The 23069-nt window shown below is 38.9% G+C and overlaps 1 protein-coding gene across 2 annotated transcripts in view; it reads left to right on the forward strand.

Moving 5' to 3' along the window:
- The window catches only part of Sox102F (transcription factor Sox102F), a 196315-nt gene that overhangs the window by 47320 nt on the left and 125926 nt on the right, over positions 1-23069 (forward strand). The window contains exon 3 of one of the 2 annotated variants that reach the window (XM_018506625.1): positions 9299-9393. Coding sequence is in view for 1 of the 2 variants with exons in the window: in XM_018506623.1 (XP_018362125.1) it covers positions 11289-11302 (14 nt within the window). In the remaining variant the exon portion in view is untranslated. Of the gene's footprint in view, positions 1-9298; positions 9394-11251; positions 11303-23069 lie in introns of those variants that run through there. The other variant, XM_018506623.1, reaches the window with a different exon arrangement.

Raw genomic sequence — 23069 nt, forward strand, 5'->3', positions numbered from 1 at the left:
AGCTCCCCCTTTCGTCCGGTTCATTGTAAATTAATTACCTGGAAATGAGAAATCTCCGGTATACATTTTTCTCGACGGCAGACGCATTCAGCGGGAGATAAAAGCCGCTCTTAACTGCTGATCGTTTTTTCATCGATATATCATGTAACGTTGCCATTTTCTAAAACTGAAACCGTAAGGCCAGGGTGTTTCCAGCGTTGTTGACACGAGATGCACATGTGTTAGGATAAATTGATACCTTCGCGTGGCGCAAATAGCACTTCAAAGTCCACAAACCTCTGCCGTCAAATGACGACCTACGAATTTATGTCTCTGATTGAGTCAACACAACGGTCAGACACATCGTTTCTAACATTAACTGGAATCTGTATCGCCCGTCTTTGGCGATGAAGATTTTTATATATAACTTTTACTGCTTACGTGCATTTAACAACCAATCAATGTTAAATGAAAACGAAAAAAAAAACGGTTTTGCTAAAGTATCTAAAAATTTAATTAAATACGAATTAAAAAATAATTTTGTTGAACCACTCAAATAATTATATAGAACGCTTATGAAAATACTGCAAAAAATTTGAACATTTTAATAACCATTTTAAACATCCTACATAATTATTTGGATGATCCCAAAATTATTTTCAGATCTTTAGCTAAATTTTTAGATATTTCAGCAATATTTCCATGAGGCTTCTGAGTATAATGATAAGAGAAATGACGAAGAAAGCATGTATGTGAATCGTTCTTTCGTAGATGGTCGCGACGAAAATTCGCGAGGTTCTACTAATTGAATTAGAAAACAATTGTTACTCTTTACATGCGACGTGTACACGTAGGTGAACGCATATATACGCGATTGTGGAGAAGCCTTGCGCGTTTTCAACGCATATCGGCGCCTACGCAACTGCGCGCGGCCATGGTGGAATTTTCACCTGCTCAAACACTGCCCGGGCCGTCAAGCTCGCCATGTCATTGTGTTTGCATTATTATGTTAATCACAACGTACGGCAGTAACAATGCGTCAACCTCGATTTAGGAAGCGACTCGAAAAGGAACATATAGCTGAACAAATATTAACTGAGCAAATCATTAGTTCCCTCCTCACCTCCTCCTTTATGTTGGACGGCGTTTGTTCGAGAAGTCTTGAGGCATATACACACGCTGAGCAATACATCGATTTCGAGAGACTGGCAAAGTAGCTAGCCCCATAATTTGCAAACTGACAATGAGCTTAGCTCAATGCGATGCTACACCGACAATACTTTGAATAAAGAGGTTCCTTCTATACGGAACGATCACGAAATTGTGTAATTTATAAATTTTTATTTCTGCCTGCATTTTATATATGTCTGCTTGTCAAATACATATAATCAATGTCTAAAAATAGCCTGTAATGGTGGAATAATAAGATATCGAATAGGATCTTTTTTGTGGTTGTTCTATTTATAAGTATGTATGAAAAAGTTGAATTTTTTCAAAGAAAAACTTAAATCTGAGTATTAAAAATGTAGATTTAAAAATAAGCGACAAACATACTGTATACGTACTTAATAATTTTGAACATACAATAAATATAAATGAAGATGTTTATCCGTGCATAGCGGAAAATCAGCCGCATCAATAAACATGGACTTTATAATTAAATCTGAGTATTAAAAATGTAGATTTAAAAATAAGCGACAAACGTACTGTATACGTACTTAATAATTTTTAACATACAATAAATGAAGATGTTTATCCGTGCATAGCGGAAAATCAGCCGCATCAATAAACATGGACTTTATTAGGCTGGCATTTTCTTGTGCTCGAACAAATCGCGCATGACTAGAACGCCACGGTACAATTAAACGAGGCGAAGTAGAGTCGAACGGAAACAAGAACGTCGCATCCAACGGCGAAATGGTCCTCGACGGACTAATGATGGCGCGCGGCACGCGTCACTTGTAGCCGCTAAAAAAAATGGTATCGATCGTCAATCCGTTGATGCGAAACGTGCTTGAGAAACTCGTGGCGCTAATCACGTTAGCGTAGCACCGCTGGTCGAAAGCGACCGAATGGAGGAGTCGAAAAGTGTGCTCGGTGGTGGCCACTTGACGTATAAAAGCCACCCCAATATTCGTCGTAATATTCATAGAATTGGCTTTACTATGAAACAAATAAATCCGTTGATTCCGCGAATTTGACAAAGCTATATATATATATATCTATATACATGTATATTTTTTATCGAAGTGAAAAAAAGAAAATTTATCCGATGAAATGTGTGTAACCAATTTTTATTTTATTAAAAAAAATATTTCGCGTCTATAAAAATTTTGTTGATATTATCTAACATTTGGAATACATACAAATTTCAAGATATAAATGTTATAGACACAAATGAAATACTTTATCCCTTGCACTTTCCAGAGATTCAATCTTAACAAATTGATCCATCGGACCGTCGGTTACCATTTCGACTACTCGTCTGTGTCTCACAAGTAATCCCCTTCTATCTCCGTTCGTCTCGCTGCGACGTGTAATGCAATTACGATTGTTGTTTGAATGAACAATCAAGCGCCCTCGAAGCGCGCCTCCAATCATTCAATTTCTGTTCAATCGACTTCTCTGCTCTTGCTTGCGTACGCGCGCGCGCGCGCGGCAGCCAGTTCCCGTGACCCCTTCTTTCTCTTGAGAATCACTAGAGAGAGAGAAAGAAACGAGAAGGGGGTCGGGACATCGAAGGATAAAGAGAGAGTGGGCGAACGCATATACGACGGGGACCAGGGTGCGGACCCGCGATTATTGTCGCTTTCCCGACTGACAAAGTAACTGCGCCAGAATACTTCTTATTTCCTGCCGCTGACAGGGCGCGTATTACGAGAAAAGAAAGCTAATAACAGCCACCGCGCTGCCGCCTCGTCGTTCGGCTACCTGCATTGACAGGCGTGCCTCGCAAACCCGTCCCGGGTTACATCGCCGCCCCCCCGGGCCCCTCAACCCCCTGATCCTCGCTATTGATTTGTGCTGGTGGAATCGGGTACGCGCGCGTGTGTAGCAGAGACAGGCCTGTGAAACCCGGTTATTAGTTCCCTGCGGGAGAGCGGATCTCTTCTTCTCTCTCTCTCTCTCTCTCTCTCTCTCTCTCTCTCTCTTTCTCTCTTTCTTTCTCTCCTCTCCTCTCTTTCTTTCTCTTGCTCGCTCATTCTTCTCGATTTCTGAAGGTACCGTACGAAACTTCTCGATTGAAGAGAGAAAGACGGAGAGAACCACCGAGAAGGAGAGGTCGAGAGGCCGTCTATTATTTCATCCGTGACGTCATTGCCGCAAGCATTGCTCGATGTTAACGTGAACGTGACGTCGCAAGTCGTCGATGGGCTGTTTTACGCGGTGGTGCTGATACCAGCCGCGGGGTAACGCGCGATTAACGAGCTTAGCCTGTCGTAAAGGGCTCTCGTGATCATAATACGTTGCTCACATTGGTCATGTCTCGATGAAACGCGAATATTTATGGGCGTGATGAGCGAAACAATAAATCCCACTTGTACGAATCGGACAAGAGCGAACGCGATCAGCGGTTGAATTTTCGATCCATCGGAAACAATCTTTCGTAATCTGAAGTTAACACGTGAATATTGAATATTTTATTTTCAATTGATATTACCTCTGTGCTAGCCATCGTTCCATAACACATCGTATTAAATTAATATAATACGTTAATTTTGTTTTAAAGAACGAAAAACGATGAACATACCGAGGCAAAATCTTGGCCCGATTTGATGCCATCGATTTCTTTTCCGGATTTCAAGATTTATGCAGACGTCGAGATACGCCGTTAATATCCGTGCCAATAAATCGAAGGTAAATCAACCCGAAACCCGGCAAACCTGTTTTAATCGCGCGTGCGTGCATGTCTGTTGTTTTCAGTTTTTATGTCGCTGTTTAAATGATTAAAGAAGAACCTGAAGAGCTATATGGCATAATTATTGTTCAAAAATATCGCTATGTATTTAATCCTTTTTCCCGTTATGCTCTTTCCTACTTTATATCTTACATCTGCAGTTTGGATCTCTAAATTTCTAGTAAACGTAGCGTCCATAAAATGCTAATAATGTTGCTGTAATAATATCGTTTCCATGCCGTACAAAATTACGCTATAAACCCCTAGTTTCACGAGTTCTACTGTACTTTCACGGTATTATCGGTACACTTACGTGCGTATATATGTATAATATTGCTCGAGCTAAGAAGAGCTGAGACAAAAATGAAAAATAAAAATAAGATGCAAAAAGTGAGGGACGTGTACCGTGTGTATCGTCTTAAAGAAACAAATTCTCGTTTGCACGAGGTGCAAAGTGTAACGGGTCAATTATCGTGTTTACACGGGGGATACAGTAACCGGCGATTTCTCGGAGTACAAATACCGGTAACTTAGTTAAGGCTGCGCTCGCGTTCGGATCTAGAGCGGAGACGACTGGACGGTTGGGAAAGGAGGGGAAAACCCCCGAGATACAGGAGGAGAGGAGAGAATGGGCGAGGGACGACAGCTCAGAAGAGAGGAAGAGAGAGAGAGAGAGAGATCCGCGATGAATCCACGCGTATGTGTGTACATGCCCGTGTATACGTGAATACCGGCATGTACGTATAATGATGGAGTGGCGAGGGGGACAGCCGGCGGCGAAGGGGCGGGAGGGGGCGAATGGGTGAACGGGTGAACGGCCTGCCGCGTCCTTGCGAGCCACCTGACCACACCGGCCGTGCCGCCACCACTCGGCCTCTCCAGCATCCTTCCAGCAGCTCGGACTCACCTTCCAACCGGCAAACCGCTCGTCCACTGAACTACCTGACCGATCGCATATATTCGTGGCTCTTCCGCGCCGATTCCCGCGAATACTCCGATCATTCTTCGGCGCGTCATCCGTTATTCGAAAACGCTGGCGGTTTTAGCGTCGGTTGTCATCGAACTTGAACGTAGATCATAATGTCACCTTGATAGCAGATTCTAAATTTTTATGTCTTTACTTATAGCGATTTGACAAGCACTTGTCTCTGAACTATGTGTTTTCATTCTTTCTATAATTCTTTAAGATATACTTGAATATATATTATATTAATTCAGTTCCTTAGAGAAAGCAGATAATGATTTGTAACTATTACGTATATATAGTGCACTCTTACATTCACACAATTATATATGCGTGCGTGAATTAATAATAATACATTTTTTATAGCACAATAAGTTATAATAATGTATTACAGAATAGTACATTTCTAATGTATTCTATAATATGTTAAAAATAATAATATATTCACTTTACGTGGGCAAAGGACCCAATTGCAATTTTATAACGGTTTCACGTAGGTACCTGTTTTTCTGTTGTGTCCAAAAGTCGTTATGTCTTTATCTTGCATGCTTTCTTATTTCCAGAAAATACCCACGCGTTGTTAGCATATCTTATATATTATCGCGGTATTTTACTTTTCTGGACAGCTGTCTGCTTTAATATAACTTGTTTACTTGTTACGTATAATATGTATAGTACAATACGTGTTCTTATATCATATGATCGATCATTCAGCATGCATTCATTCGCACATACTGATTGTTTTGCTCGAGCGTTCTCTAGTAAGTCACTATTTATAAAACGCATTATTCTATCTATCTCTGCGACTGATCTGTGACGCTGAGCGATTTCTACATCTTACTTTACTACGCACTATCTAATCCAGTATTAAGTTTCTGCTTATCTCAATTACCGGTTTTAATTACTCTATAGTTTATTACTGTGTACATGTATATTTCTACATGTACTTCTATACCACTTAAATGTGAGCACTTAACAATACGACGTGAGTGTACATTTAAAACGAATGTAATTTCTTTTTTTAAACACATTACGTAATATAAATTCATATTATATATCGTCATATTCTGTTCTTTCCGTTTGCACATTGAATAACATCGATTCTAAGTGCTTTGAAGATATTGATATCATTGATGCTAAAATCACGCTAAATAATCTCTATGGCAAACTATGGCGACTTGAATCGCCATTGACAAATATATAGACGTGAAACGAAAGCGAGATCGGTACTTTCAATCGCGATATGTGCATTTGATGCTTCATAACGACCGCATAAAGAGACGATACGTGGTGTGCCACTGCCGATGATTTGTTGCGCATTTCTGGCACGGCGAGGAATAAACTGGAACGCGCTCGGCATTTATACCGGCGAGCACACGACGTTCCCCTGGCACATCGAACTCTCATTATTGCTAGATGCTTCCATCACAAATTTCCGTGCCGTTCGTCTCTCCATCCGTCCATTTGCGCGTAATCCAAGCTGATTTTATGTACTCTCTCGAACCGTTCTGTATGCTGTTGACTCCAATCTTCTCACCCTTGGGCTAACGCTCTAGTACCACTTTCTTACCGGGTCGAAAGTGGCTATTTAGCGTCTTTATGGCTTCTCACTGCCTAGAAACCGTAGTGTGCCTGTGGCTATATCGCTTCACGCTCGCAAATTTATCAACCGTATTATCGCAGCACGATCATCCATATGTATTCTCATTTGCTAATTATTGTACGTGTTTTCCCATTTACTTTATCCTTCTGTATAATTTGATGCTCGTGCAATACATTCCTTTGACAAGATATTAAAAAAAAAAAAAAAAAAAGGAAATTGTTTAATGGAAGTGGAAAAATCGAGTGATATTACAATTGTATTGTAATTTTGTAATTGCAAATAATTGCAGTTTGTTTAATTTTGGAAGAAAATTAATTCGCGTTACGATTTAGCAACGTCACGATCGCGCGGACATCATTTTTACTTCACGGATGGTTGAAACTCGACTGAACGATTACATGCTTCACGGTGGTATCCTGTCGAAGCATGTAACCAGTATTGGCTCGACAGAGAGACCGTAGGTTACGGAAAGATCCTCGGGACTAATGATCCATCACCTCCTGATTCTAAAGTCCGAAGTGGCTACTTAACGACTTTACGGCTGCTTGCTACCCAGGAACGCCCACGTGCCACAGGTAAACCTCGCCGACGCGCCTGCGAATTGATCAACCGATCTATTAATAGAGCGGGGCGCTACCTGCGATCTTCCGGAACGATATAATCCTACCAGTTTTCGAGAAAGGAGTGCCTAAAAGCTAACGACTTCCGTTCACTAGATCGAATGACGAAATGATTGATTATTTTTATCGAATTTTTATACGCAGAATATAATTTTACATTCGTTTTGAAAATTTTTATTTCCATGCAAGAAATTTGCTTTTTAAATGAAATGTAATATGAATAAATATTATTCTCTCAATTACAATATATATTCGATACAACTGAATAAAAAATTTTACTATAATTAGTAGCTTTCGAGACATTAATAATGTTGCAAAATCCACTTAAACGTTTGGTGAAAGATTTGACATTAATTTATTACACATGTAACATAAAGAGAATGAAAGCGATATTTCACTAATAAGTATAAATCGCTGTTCATAAAATATTATTTCATCTATTTATGATATTTTATTATAATTACGCTATATATCTAATGAAATGACTATAAATACTTGTCAGACGCTTAAATGATTTGTATGCGTTTATAAATTATAAAAGAGGAAGAAAGAAGAATTTAGTGGACATTATATTTTCTTAAGACGATTCATTTAACATCGTTGAATTCCATGCGACGGCAGGAATGTCGGCGTTTCAAGTCGAAAACGTTAAACCATAGAAAGTACGTAAGATAGAGGGAGAGAGAGAGGAGAGCAGCAAAATGGAGAAGAAAAAGACAATGACATAGTACCTACCTTCGTAGGAATCTCGTGTCATCTACCAAGTTCTTCTCGCCTCCTACTTCTGAATCATCGTTCTTTGTCTTCTCTCAGGATCTTTTGTATCCATGGGTGACCAACCGCAAATTGCCAATCTTTCGACTCCAATACGAAACGAATTCTAGATGGTATTTAACGGAACGTTTTATTTTTTTTTTCCCCATTATTTAATGGAGGTTATCATGACGCATAATGACTTCGATTTATATTTACATTTAAAGTTATATCTTACAATTTTTTTAATTTTATGTAGTATTGCGATTATTTAACTGTTTAATATTACTATAAAAATACAAATTGTTGCAATTTCAAAATAGAATAAGTATTGTAATAAGTGTTTCGATCATTTATTTTTAATTTCTAATTCTCTTCTCGTAATGGAATAGTTTAAGATCAAAATCAAGAGGAAATCGATTATCGCTAAATTCTATTTACTTTTCTTTTGCTCTGAATCATGAACTTTATTTACATTTATTCTTTTATATAGTTTTTGTGCAAATGGATAGATGGTTAATAGTTCTATCTATCTATCTTATCGCATCCTCTCTCTATTAACTTAAGTGACATAAGAATATACGCCTTATGCATTGTTATCTCTTGTTATCTTGCAACCTATGCGCTTTTAACATTTACTTTTTTTTTCTTTGCTTTGTACAGTACCGATCGAATCAAATTATATAGTAACATTGAGCCTGAATTCATTGAGTTACGGCTAATGATAGCACATATTATATCTTATGTCAAGTTTTCTAATTATCATCAAATCTATATAGTTATATTTCGATAAAGACCATAACAACGCTTAAGGGCAGATTTTTTAGATTATTTTGAGACGAAAATTCCAATATTAAAATGTCGACAATATAATAGTTTTTAAATTATAAACATTTAGAATTAGCGAATCGCTTAACTTGTGCGTATGGTTGACATTTTGCGTTGTACGAGCGAATTTTAAGCAGTACGATTCGCTATTTAAAAACTGCTTATATTTTAAAAACTATTAATTTTTTCAACATTTTGCCATTAGGATTTTCGACTTAAAATTATATCAGCAATCTACCCTCAAACATTGTTACGGGGTTTTACCGGATACCCTGTATATAATGTGTATTGAAAATCGTATAATCAATACAATAAATATAATGATTTACATAGAAAGTACGTGATGCAAATGATTAAGACTTTGATGCGGAGCTCGATTCTACAACGATCGTTAAATTTGATATTCTATTATCACTGTTCTTTAACATCACTAAATATTTCATATGATCGAGTCAGAAATCCTTTAATAGAATTTAAGAATCAATTGTAATAACTCGCGAGATTGATAGAAGTTGAAGTACAGATAATATGTGAGAACATTAGAGAAATATAATTCTAAATGTATTACACGGAATCTTTGTCAAAGGTTAAACGATGCGGAATGACGTTTCGCATTATTCGTCAAGCTGACCAAGATTCTTTCTTGTCCGCAGGATGGTGCGCTTCCTGATGTTCGCCGTAATTGTACGACGGTGGACGGGGTCGATACGGCCGTAAACCCGATCAGCTGGAAGGAGATTCGAAGCCGGTGAGTCCAACGGCACCTGCTTATTGTGCTTATTCATTCGGGATGCGTCTATTCGCCCGTGTACAATGTGACTTAATGGTACCCGTAAAGACCTTTAACATTACTATGAAATCTATCGTTGTAGTCTGACTACAGACCAATACGACTTATCAGCGATACTTCCCTTAGCGATAGCATGTTCACGAGTTCAACACGTATTCATTATACCGAGTCGTTGTCCGCATAACTATACAAGCGTATTTCAATTGAAATTATGTTGACGCGTAATCATATAATAGCGCTTTTCCACATTAGAAATTCGTACTTCCCGTTACAATTGTCAAATGGATTCTAAAAATCGACAATATTTTTTGGTTATCTCATATTTCTCTTCTCCCCAGTTTTTATCTAACAAAAAATATTAATATCTGACTATTGAAGTGTTAAGGCAGTCATTTTCGTTCCGTGAAAGGAATTGTGGTGAAGAACCTATGATATCTCGCTTCTGTACTACCGCGATATGCTATCAAAATAATTTATATTTTACTCGTACAACTCAAGATTGGCTTTTACGGGCGATCGATTGCCTCGCCCGAGTCGTTTCGCTTGACAATATGAATATAAGATTACTGAAGCTGGCCAGCACGAAAAAATAGGATTTGCTTAGAGTCTCGCACGTGGCAGCATAAACGACAGGGGAGAAAAAGCTCGCCACATACTTGACTCGATGTTCGATCCGAGTATTCACACACAGGCACGCGCGGACAATTACGGACGGCGGGACACGGTTTTACAATAAGTCAATTCGTTTTCAAGCTGCGTAAGAACGGCCTAACGAAAAAAGACCCGGGCTGGATATAGTTATTGCGGCTGTACACGTGAACAGGTCGATCCGGTCGAGTGAGATCAAAAGAGGGACGAAGAATGAAAGATGGAAGGAGAGGGTAGAAAAGAATGGACGAGCGAGAAGGGGGGAGGGGTTTTCGAGATGGGAACCCGAAGGGGTGGGGGGGAGAAGTACACATACATGATGGCATCGAGCGGTGATAAATACGTGAAAGAGAGGAAGAGAGCAACGAGAGGCCACGAAGAGCCAGAGAAAGAAAGAAAGAGAGAGAGAGAGGAAGATGTCGTACAATAATCGAACGCGCTCGCAGCGCAGTGTTTGCAAAAGAGCGATATCTAATCGGCGAAATACTCGTCGAAAAGTAAACCCAAGAAACAGGGTGGAGCACAGGCATATATCGTTTATCTTCGTTGTTTACGGACAGTTTCGTCCGTTCGTCTCTCGCTCGCTCGTGAACGGGTTATGCGCGCCAGAGAGCCTCTCCTGACCGGCAATACCTGCCGCGCGCCGCGCGGTGTACAGCACGCCCCGTTCGGTTCGGTTCGGTTCGGTGTGGACCCGTTCGGTGGTATCTATATACGCATACGTATGTATGCCCACACACGTACGCGTGTCTTTCGTGTGCATGTATATACATATATACATGGGCAAGGCGGACACTCGCGCAATTCGCGCCGGCAAACACGTATTGCCGTATATACCACCACCGAGTATTGTATAATGCAGCCATTGATAGCCGTCCTCTCTTTCACGCACGCGATCTGTTGCAGTCGCTGCAACCCGTGTCCGGTGACAGCCTCCAGTGTCCAGTCTCCCTCCCGGTGAGTGTCCACAAGATTTATTTTCCCAGGCGATATACGGGGTGTCGTCGCGAAAACCGGACGCGCGCTCCCGCCGCGCGAGAACGAAAAATCTAGCTGAATTCGGATATGATTGCGAGAATAATGATCGTCGGGCGTTTTCAGGACGGCGGTCTAAGCGGAAGTACTGTTTAGTGAGGTATGACTTTGAGGATTGGATATTTCTCGTTTTTCTTGCGCGCGTTCCAACGTTCAAGCTCTCGTCAGAGATGGAATCGATTGGGTATGTAAAATTATACTAGCGTTTCATTATATATTTACTATGCTGGCGAAACAAACCGCAAGGTCTATTTAAATTGCTAGCTATTAGTTATATATTATATATTGTGCCATTATTGTCATTTTTATTAATGAAATCTTTTTAACTTGTAAGATCTCAAATTAATTGGCGAATTGAACTTGAAGAAAATGAGATAACAGATAAATTAATTCTTAATTACTGCCAAATTTTATATGTACAATTTTATTGTACAAACATTTAATTGTACATTCGACGATGTTTCATATAATATTTGAAAACTGTTAACAAATTGCGCTAAAATGCCCTGCTGAAAATTTCACAGATGAAAAATCTATTACAAAGAATCCATTAATAGTGATAGTAATAATGGTCGGACATTCTATACGTCACGCAACACATTACGGGAAATGAACTTTTACTTTACAATCTTCCACGCCAGTGGCAATCTCCGTTGATATTATATACAAAGCGGAAGCGAGCTACTGTGAACTTACATAACATCCAAGTTCCGTCGTCGCTCGCGTAAGATCGACTCGAGACAAGAAGTGTGGCGAGAGCAAACCTTCTTCCCGGCCGCGCTCACGACTTTCGCCATTAATCGCGTATGTCGGAGGCATCGTCGTTATTTTCTCGATCGCGATCTCGCTCTCCTCCCTCCCCCCCCCCCCCCCCCCCCCCCCCCCTTCCCTTACTTTCCAGACGCTGTCTTTCTCGGGGACTCCGCGGTACTTAACGAGCAGATCACTTTCAGTTGCAGTGTGCACAGCCACGATCAATTTACAAGCGCAACGAATCGCCACGGGGCCGTGCGAGTCGCGGAAGATTGCGATCGCCGTACGGCATGAGCCACTTCGGCGAGAGGAAACGTTCGACCGATCTCTCGTAGGTGGTGAACGAGTTACGATTTGCACGCCGTGAAGGAAATGCTGAAAACGGCGGGAAACGATCGGGACACCCGTTGAGTCGTCGATCGCTCCGCCACTCGCGAACGCGCGAAATTGCGTAAACGGAATTGAATTACCGTCCATTGCGAGAACGGGAAATTCGCGGGCACGGTTCGATTTATTGAACGATTGCTGATGGATACCTGCCGAATGGCTGTCATTTTGCGGATAACTAAAAAAAATTGTCGACGGTCCTCGTTCCATCGCGCGCGGAAGACGATTTATGCTTGTTTTTATCAATGCAAATTATCTTTAATCTCGGTTCAACTTACTCTTCATCTTTTTCTTATTCTTATGTCCGTTTCTACTAATGTAGTTTAATTTTTATCTTGGTTCAACTAACTCTTTATTTCTTCCGAGGTAATATTTGTCGCAATAAGAATTAATTATTTACAGATTTTAATGTGTCATTCAACATTATTAAGATCGTTTCGAAGATGCGAATAAACATCAAAAATTTGTTAAATTGCTAGTCAATTTAACTCGTGATATTACTGCGGTAGTTTAATAGAGCGTTTCAATTTAATTTTAATTAGCGTTTTAAGACCGAAAAATCATTTCAGCGCGCGTTTCTAGGAACTACATACGTAGTATATAAATTCACATAAGAATCGTACAAGCATTAAGATCCAGCTAGACCGTTTATAGGCGTTGATTTCTATAGTTTGTTATCACATATACGGTCCTATAATATATTATATTCTTTATTTCTTTCTAATTCTAAGAATTAGAAGAAAAATGAAGAGCAAGTTGAACAAAGATTAAAGTTAATCCACATTGGTGGAAATGGGCATTAGTTCTAGAAAAAGAGGAAGAGTTAGTTGAATCGAGATTAAAATTAAACTACGTTGGTAGAAACGGCATTTGTATTCTACTTGTCCGTGTTCGTTATAATCGTTATGAGAAATATCTGATTTTGCACTATTTAGAAAATTTAAAGATGACATTATGATATCAATATTATTTCCGTTTCCCTAAATCTCGACAATTTTTTTGCATAATGATGTAAAACGAATTCGCGTAATGAGATTTCTCGAACATCGGTTTTCATTCCCGAATACGGATGTCGAGTTCGGCGTGATATTGACATGCCGCTACCAACAGCAAAACGCTAAGTAAATAGCGCGTAGCTACGAGTACGCCGGTATCGTCGTTCCATCTCGCACTTGTCAATAAACCTGTAGTATCAGCGTATCTTCCAAGGCAACGATAAAATGTTATACGGACTTAGTTTGAGATTTTCGACGATGGGAAAGAGAGCCGCTTAATCTTATCACTCCTTTGTGCAAATAGCACAATGATGATTCGCGATTGCACGTCGTAACGTTCGACGAAGCAAATCCCGGCGCTTCCGCTAATTCTGTTTCTTTGAAAAAAAGAAAAAAAAATAGGCTCAGACGCGGACGTTAAATTGGGAGCAATCCGGGCGCGACAGCATCACAAAGAAGTCATCTCGATATGCTCGTAAAGCATAACAAAAAATGATATTTTTTTTTGACATTTGTTAGTCATAATTCTGGCGCTCTTTCTTCAAGAGATTATTAAAGTTGCTTTTTACGTGAGAAAGCGAAAAATCAAAAGAGAGAGAAGCAGATGCATAGAATCCGTCCATCTTATCTTTAGAGAAAAAAAGAAACTTGAGAGAGAGAGAGAAACGCGATAAAATATGCGACTGTGTACGTTTGTGAAATACGGTGCCTACCACCGTAGACCAAAATGGAATGACGTGCGATTTTCATCGCGTTTTTATTTTTTTCGAGTACCAAAAAAAGTATCGTGTCACCTTCGCGTTCGGAGACACGAACATCAGTCGCCATCATGCATTATTATCGATAACTCAAATTTTTTGGCAACGACAAATGCTTTAAGAATATCACACCTCGATGACACACGAGACAATCTTGTGCGTTTGAAAATCTCGATTTGTGTGCCTGCAGACAGCGAGCCAGAATAACAAAAGCGAATTGAAAATATGCAAAGAATGCATTAAGAGTATATACTGTGGATAGAGCTACACAGAGGCAAGCGTGCCGACTTACGGAGAAGAAAGAAAGAAAGAAAAAGAAGTTGAAACGCGCGCTTTTGTCGGTACGTCATTACGACATCCGGTCACCGTATGGTCGTTAAAGTGACACAAATGGTGTTTCAAAAATATCAAGCAAAATATGAATCCGAGTAGAAATAACATCGCGTCACGCTGTTGTTGCGAGCTTTGCGATGTCTTTTTGTACTCATTATACTCGATAATTTATTTCTTTAAAAAATCGTGTTATCGCATGTAAAATTATGATCCTTATCTAAATGAAGGAAATATGTAAATTATATAAAATAGCGTATCTCATAATATCCATATTTATTCCAAATTTACATAATATTTATTTATATTTATAGTTTTTGTCGAAACAATTTCAAACGCGCATATCTGTTGGAGTATAATGAAAGAATAGACCTAGCATCGAATAGTATCAGGTTGTTTAGAATACCCCGCCCAAGGATTAACATACTCTCGCGAAATTATGCAGATCCTGGGAAGCTTGTCTATTTAATTCTTTCGATTTATGCGAAACTCGCCGACCATTCAGTGTGTGACCCATAGTGACCGTTGTCGACTTTTAATCGGAGCTTGTGTGTGTGTGTGTGTGTGTGTGGAACAGCCGATCGTGAATTTGCTGTTGACGCCGAGAGAGCCGGCCTCCTTGACAAAAAAAAAGTAGGCAAGCATAATCGTAAAGTGCGAATGTTATTCTCTGGGCGATGAGCGAGGCCGCGAAAGAAAGAACGAAGGGGCAGTATTTTTTCGGCGCGTATAATGGAACGCCATGGAGAATAAAAATTCCACGTCGTAGTAGTCGCGACAGGAATCTCAGACGAGATACGGCTTGATTCGGTTCAAAGCTCGAGACTGACGTTCCGACCAACGGATTATGATGATTCACAAAGCAACTATTATCACATAATTAGTAAAAATCTTGCTATTATCGATATTAAATTGAATGCAAGAATTTCTTTTACGCGCAATCGCGATAAGGTCGATCGAGCAATATTTCCCATTTTCTCGCTTCAGCATTTTTGCGTCAAAATCTTTTCATCGTTCTTTCGTTGAACTTGTCGATAAATTCAAAGGAAAACTAAAGATCGGCGCACCCCTCGACCAGTATTCAAGCGTGGCACCGAATTCCATCGAGCACGTCAATTGCGAATGATCGACGAACTAAAGACGAAACAGGGACGAGCTCGGTCGGCCGAATTGCACAAGCAGATTATACGTTTTCCTTCGTAATAAAACACGGGAGGTCTCAAAGAGAAAATAATGTCTCCCTGATTACTCGCCTCGATTCAACCCGCTACTCTCCCTTCCCGACGCCTCTTTCGCGCTGTTTCTCTTTGCAGGGATATAACTTCCAGGTCCTTTCTGTGTGGGACTTTGTTGAAATGGGGATTAAAACGATGTTTGCGCGAAAGCCAAAAGCATTACCGACTTTATCTTTCGAATTGCACCGTATTACTTTTCCTTTTATCTTCCGGCGCTTCTGTGATATTTGTTTCCTTAATTTCAGTCGGAAAAGGAAGGTATCTTGCGCTCTATAAGATTACATTTGTAAGAATTAAAATACAGAGTCAGCTTTTCCGTGAATGTAGTACGAGGCAAATTACACAAAACGAAATTATTTTTAATTTGGGGAGACATTCATAATAATTCGATCTTAGAGTATGTTTTTTATAAAATTATTTTTTATCTTGCGTTACGTAATTTGTAAACATCGAACATATATCACAGCTATGATCGAGATAACTCATTAAAAAGTTGATTTCGCGTAATGGCCAATTTTTTTCTGCAAAACACATTTTTTTTATGTTTTATTATTTATGTATGATGACGACAATATTATAATTATTTTAGGTTTAATAATGACTCGAGCGTTGGCCTGTCGTTCTCTGATCATAAACCGGTTCGACAACTATACAAACCACTTTTTAAAAATCGACTCCACAAAAAAGAAATTGCTATTTGTAGAATTTCATATATCAACTCCATCAAGCGTAAATAATCACGTTTATAGATGGTTTCTAAGATTTTTTAAATAGATCTCTTTTCTCTCTATTTTTTGTAAAACATATTTCACTTAAACTATACTTAATAAATTATTCGTACTAATTCTACTATGATTGTAAAAAAAAAAAGTAGACGATATAAAAGCTATACATGTCAGCATATTACTGAAATGACAATGAGTAAAAACATATTATGTTTTATCTTTAAATTGAAAATGCAATTTCTCAACGTACGTGCTGTTTGATAAATATTGCTAAGAGAGATTGCTGAGAGACACTGAGATATTTACTAGTAACATATTAATAATTATAATGGTTAATTATTTATAAAAGATAATTAATATGCAACATATGCTCTTTCTTATTTTGTTCAATCTTCTTTATCATCTGTTATTTTTATAATTAATATACTAGATCCTTAATTATACATATATTAAGTCTTAATTCATAGTTTATAAGAAGCGATCGTATTTCATGAGGTATATGCAATATTCACTGTAGAGCTTGATTCTCGCTAATATCAAATATTCAGCATACGAGCTGCAGAGACAAAACTGTTGGTCCATGAGAGTAGATAAAAAAAGAAAAGACGCAAGCCCAAGAACCAAACGGTCGGTCGAGGCGCGGTGGATAGACGTCGCGGCGAAAGCTGGTCCATAATATATGAAGCCCGCGCGAACATAAAATTCTCCAATTGCAAAATTGATGCGGCTTATGTTACTCTCTCTCTATCTCTGTCTCTCTTTCTCTCTCTCTCTTTCTCGGTGCCGCCGTGTATCCTCCTCGGTAGTCCACCCCGCAGCAGCATCGTCTGCGACGTCGATGCCACTCGGTCTCGCGGGTCCCTTGCTCGTTTTACTGTAAAGCAACTCCTCATATTGTACAGGGACGCGTAATTCATTTTTTACCGGACTCGGCTCAATTATTTATAAATTGCTGCTCCCTCGAGGAGGACGGGACTGACTTGTCATCCCCACGATACGACATGACGTGTCGTGGCACTGTGTTTCCCTCTGACGGTAGACACGAAATAAAAGACAAAAAGCAAGCGAAACCTCGTATGATCGACCAGCAACTCGAAACGATTGTGTAGATATGTTGTTTGTAGTTTGATATAAAATTGTCACACAATGTGATATAATAATAAAAAATTAAAAAATTAAAATTCAAAATTACATAATTAAATAATAACTTAGAATTATATAAACGGTTTCGTAGACATTTAATTCCAATTGCAAAAATATTAGAGAATGTATATCGACAACTTTTAAAAATATTAGAGAATACACACACTCACAGATAAATATTGACAGCTTATTAACATTTACGCACCTATCCATGAAATCCGTCTGATTAACAATTCATAATCTTAAATCAGTGTTAAATATCCATCAAGATAAAAAAAGATCTGCGTATAAGAAGTCGTAAAGTATCAAGTGGATGATAGATCAATTATGCACGAAGGTCACGTATGACCTCGCGCAGCACGCGCTCACGATCACAACTTCGTAATCCGCGATCTTAATGACGCACCGCTCTACATAAATTTACATGTAATTGTAGGCTTTTTCGCGAACCTGGCAATTTCAGGCTCAAGCTCATCAAGGCGCACATGACGCATTTGTTTTACGGTAACACCCCCATACACGTAAAACAGGCTCTCAAGTCTTAGCATTATTGTATGTTGAAGCTTGTGATTAGAGAGACTGTAAACTCAGTCTCATTTGTTATCTATTATACACTCATTTATTATATATCCTCATTTATTACATACTTATCTCAGTGTAAACACATATATAAATATTTCTAAAATAAATATGAAAATTGATATATTAGTATTTTTGTTTCAATCAATTAATAAATTTTTTTTTTAATATTGATTGTAGTTGCAGGCATCTCTTTGTACAAGTATATAAATAGTTGTAAAATGAGAATTTTGCGACGTTATAAAAGATAAGAAGACACATATTCCTTTTTTTTATATTTAACTAAAATATTTTTATATTTAATAAACTATTCCTTCTTGTATATATTTACCTAATTGCAATGCTGGCAATGGAAAGGCAATGCTGGCTATGGAAAGGAAAGATTAGAAATCTTAAATCATATAATTTTCGTGTCACAAATTTTTCATAATTTAATACATTGATACCGATATTTTAAGTGATCGTTACACAAATCGTTAGACAAAAATATTTTAAATATATATATTATTACAAGTATTATTACATAGAGTTCACATGAAAATAAGCCGATTGCAATTTTCGTGTCTTATTATTCTCGTCATGTTCATTGAACAATGTTCAAAGAGTATCACAGTGGTTTGATACCCGGATCATTATTACAGGGACATCGTCTGCTTTGACTGCTCCCTAGAGATAACGGTCTATCCTCATTTATTACATACTTATCTCAGTGTAAACACATATATAAATATTTCTAAAATAAATATGAAAATTGATATATTAGTATTTTTGTTTCAACCAATTAATAAATTTTTTTTTTAATATTGATTGTAGTTGCAGGCATCTCTTTGTACAAGTATATAAATAGTTGTAAAATGAGAATTTTGCGACGTTATAAAAGATAAGAAGACACATATTCCTTTTTTTTATATTTAACTAAAATATTTTTATATTTAATAAACTATTCCTTCTTGTATATATTTACCTAATTGCAATGCTGGCCATTGGAAAGGCAATGCTGGCTATGGAAAGGAAAGATTAGAAATCTTAAATCATATAATTTTCGTGTCACAAATTTTTCATAATTTAATACATTGATACCGATATTTTAAGTGATCGTTACACAAATCGTTAGACAAAAATATTTTAAATGTATATATTATTACAAGTATTATTACATAGATTTCACATGAAAATAAGCCGATTGCAATTTTCGGGCCTTATTATTCTCGTCATGTTCATTGAACAATGTTCAAAGAGTATCACAGTGGTTTGTGATACCCGGATCATTATTACAGGGACATCGTCTGCTTTGACTGCTCCCTAGAGATAACGGTCTCCCTTTCTACATCTCCATGTTTCGTTTGCCCTGGTTTCCTTCCCTTTTAACGTGCGCGTGAATGCGATTTATTTACAAAATCGACTAAAGGAGCAAAAGTTCTTTTTTTTAAAGAGATTATACATGGTGGGCCATATATTTTTTAATTTATCCCTCTCCGCATTTGATTTTCTTCCATTCGACTATCAGAAACAACAAATTCATCATTATTAGACATTTCGAGGACGTTTTTCAAATAGCGAGCATTACCAGTATTAATTTATCAATGGAAAGAAAATCTTCTATGAGTATTTTTTGCAATGGAATTATATTTACGTATTGAATGGATATAATAGATTTATGAGTACATAAATTTGATCAATACAATTTTCGATTCTATCTTAATATTCCGGAGTTGACAATGGGTTTATTGGATTTATACAATTATATATAAATCTCTTTATTAAAAATGTCAGACAATTTAATTTTTTTTATATTACTTTATCTTTGTTATATTCTTTACATTTTATCTGCAAATTTGGATGATTTTTATTAAAATATATTTATTATTTATTCTATTTTATATAAGTTGTATCATTTTGGTTTTTTTGAAATTAATTAATGTATTTTAATTAACATAAACGGGTATTTCAGATCCAACGTCAGTAATAGTGTGTTACTGATTTTAGTGCCAGATCCAGAAGATTAACTGTTGTTAAGCGATCGATATGGACATACTGCAATCGATCGAGCATATAATTGTTAAACTATCAATTAATCGGTAAAAAACATTTATCTCGCAATTACAAGCCGCAAGTGTTGCGGCAACTGACACCGCATTCCTTGAACAGCGGCAAAACATACTAATAAATTTTTCTACAAAGCCAAATTATGCATGCATCGATGTGTACATAATCTCATTTTTATTAAATTAGTTTATTGAAACTGTCGACAATGTATTAGCTCACAATCGACATCGATTCGATATCGTTTGCATACACATACATATACACACACATATACATATAATGTGCCAAATGTATAAATATTTATTATATAAACAATGTAGATGTAATGATATTGTGTTTTATGTATATTAAACAGAAATGATCGACGTGAGAAAAAAATATGCGCTTGTTGATATTTAAAGTCTTTAAACAAAATTGCTCTGCTATTAAAAAAAGGTATTAAAAATTGTATTAAAAATTATTTATTTGTATAATTTCATTAATTTTTATTATTCAATTAAAAATTAAATGTAAAGATGACCCTCGCGAAGGAAAAATTATTTACATATTTATTAACGTAAAGGTCTCGTAATGCGAGATTTTGTGGCGCGAATTTACGGCAAAATCTATTGTACGAAATGCGTAAAACATATAGTGCGAAATGTAACGTGTCATTAGAAAGCGCGAGGCTGTAACTGCCGGGAGAAATCACGAGACGCCGCGCCGCGCGCGCGACACAGCTCTTTCCTTGCGATTCGTAAAAAAATGATCACGCGGACATATTCTGCTGAGAGCGATGAAGTCGGTCGGCGCGCGAGATTCGCCTTTATCCTCGCGCTCGCCGGACACAATGCTACACTCTCACGAGAAGGCGCGCATCACGAGAGGACAAGGAGGACACCGCGACGTTCACGCGCGCACACGGGCGCGCGATCGGAGGCTACCCTTCAAACAACCTTGATATTAACCAGTTGTGGAGGGCCCATTGTCGGCTCCGGACTATGGACATTGTGCTCTTTGAACGTCCCACAAAGAGCAACGGCTCGCACGCTCGGTGTGCGTGTGGTATTCAGTCAACGCGGCTATCTCTGGTCCCGGGGCCCCGTGTAGACGGTATATATACACGCATATATACGTACACACATGCGCACTGAGTGCCGTTAGATTGCTGCTAAAAGCGCGATGCCCGCGAGGCATTATCCATTGTGAGCGCGGAGCATCTCGAAAACGTAACGTCGGTATCACGGCCGACCACCGGTGGCTGCATCCGAGAAAAACGGAAGAGATGATTGTGATCAATTTATTGCTACTGATTTGGCTGAAAATCGTTTTGGCTAAATCGAGTAAAATTAAATCAACATTTTTTTTGTAATTGATTTGGGATTTTAGAAAATGATATAAACAGATATCAATAGAAAATACGACACGCTCGATAAGTCGAACGAAAAATTTTATTTATTTATACATAATTTATCTAAGTTATAAACTGATTCTTATTTATTCAAACATGTGCCTGTAGTTATCTTAAAATCAGACTTCAAAGAACAGTTCACACGTTTTATGTATTATTTGCTTCTTCTATTGCGCCGGAAAATTTTCAAGAAACACACATATGCCTGCTCCTACACAAATCCTCACGTGCGGCGCATCGAGCCGACAATCAGAAACATGGGTACCACTCATCAAAGGCGTGAACCACCCACCGGTCGCTGAAGAAAGACGTCACAATAGGTCTGCCGTTTAAGGCGCGAAGGATTTCCAACGGCGGAGATTAATTGGTCACGCGGAAGGTACGAGCGGTCCGAATTCGACGATACGGCGGAACGTCGGATCTCTTGCGTGTAATCACGCGCGCGCGCGCGCACACACACACACACACACACACACACACACCTATGTTCGCCGAGGGAGAGGAGACGGAAGAGGGGGCTACATCGGCTGCGTACGGTCGCACGAAGCTCGTCTTAAGGCCCTAAGCTCCTTGTCGGAGGACGCGACCACGCATGCGTGCCAAGGACTAACGCACCGGCGACAGTACAATGCCGCAGCGGCGATGAATGTGAGCATTAAATGATTATAGTCAGGGATTTGTATGAACAAATGGATGACAATGGCGTGCGCGAATGGCCGCGCGGGCACGGAGCGGCCGGCGACGAACCGGCTCCTTGTTCCGCTCCTTCCTCTTTCGAGGTTCAATGAGAAGCTAATTGGAGGCTGCATCGTTGGCGTTGGTTGCAAGCAAGCACATCACGAGCACCAGTAGCGCTCCCTTGTATCTTATATGCGTGCGCATTATTCTCTGCCGACCGTCCGTGCCATTATGCAAATTGCGCTCATCGATAAACGCGCTCCTATTATTTTAATCTTTGTTGTTTAGCATATATTGATGTAAGACGGATGCCGCACAGGTACTTGATACACAGGTACACCTCTTGTGCACTGTCATTGCATATGGTGCATGTAAAGCCTGCTTCGTCATCCTCCACTTTCTTCCGTCTGAAAATACCGCGGAGAATTTCGATGGAATTATACTCGCGACAGATAAGCGGAAGCTATTATAATCTCGCGTATTATTTCACGTACTATCGTGAGGTATTACAAACACTCGTGTCTATCAATAGACAGCAGTACGCCACTTACTCCTTGTGTGTGCTCCGCGTCGTGTAAATCATATCGGGGGGTTCCATAAATCACGGACTAAAAGGGATCTCGAGAAATCGCCGAGCGATTGAAGAAGCTGGCCCACAATAAGGCGTGACGCATATCGGTGAACACTCTCCCAGCCAGATGTCTTCCAGAAGGTCTTTTTCGGCCGATAAACAAACCCACGCCGATATATGTCGAGCGACGTGACGCCATCGAGTTACCAGCGTTAGATTCCTGCATGACGCTGGTAACCTCTTCTCTTGTCACGCTTTCCGCGAATCGCGGGCTGACCGATAACGACTTGGGCCCGCGAGCGTAAAAGAAGAAAGTCGGACCCTGGGCCGAAGAAAGAGCGTCGGAATCGGCAATGTTGGC

Source organism: Trachymyrmex cornetzi, unplaced genomic scaffold, assembly GCF_001594075.2.
Source record: "Trachymyrmex cornetzi isolate Tcor2-1 unplaced genomic scaffold, Tcor1.1 scaffold227, whole genome shotgun sequence".
In the NCBI taxonomy this organism is placed as follows: domain Eukaryota; kingdom Metazoa; phylum Arthropoda; class Insecta; order Hymenoptera; family Formicidae; genus Trachymyrmex; species Trachymyrmex cornetzi.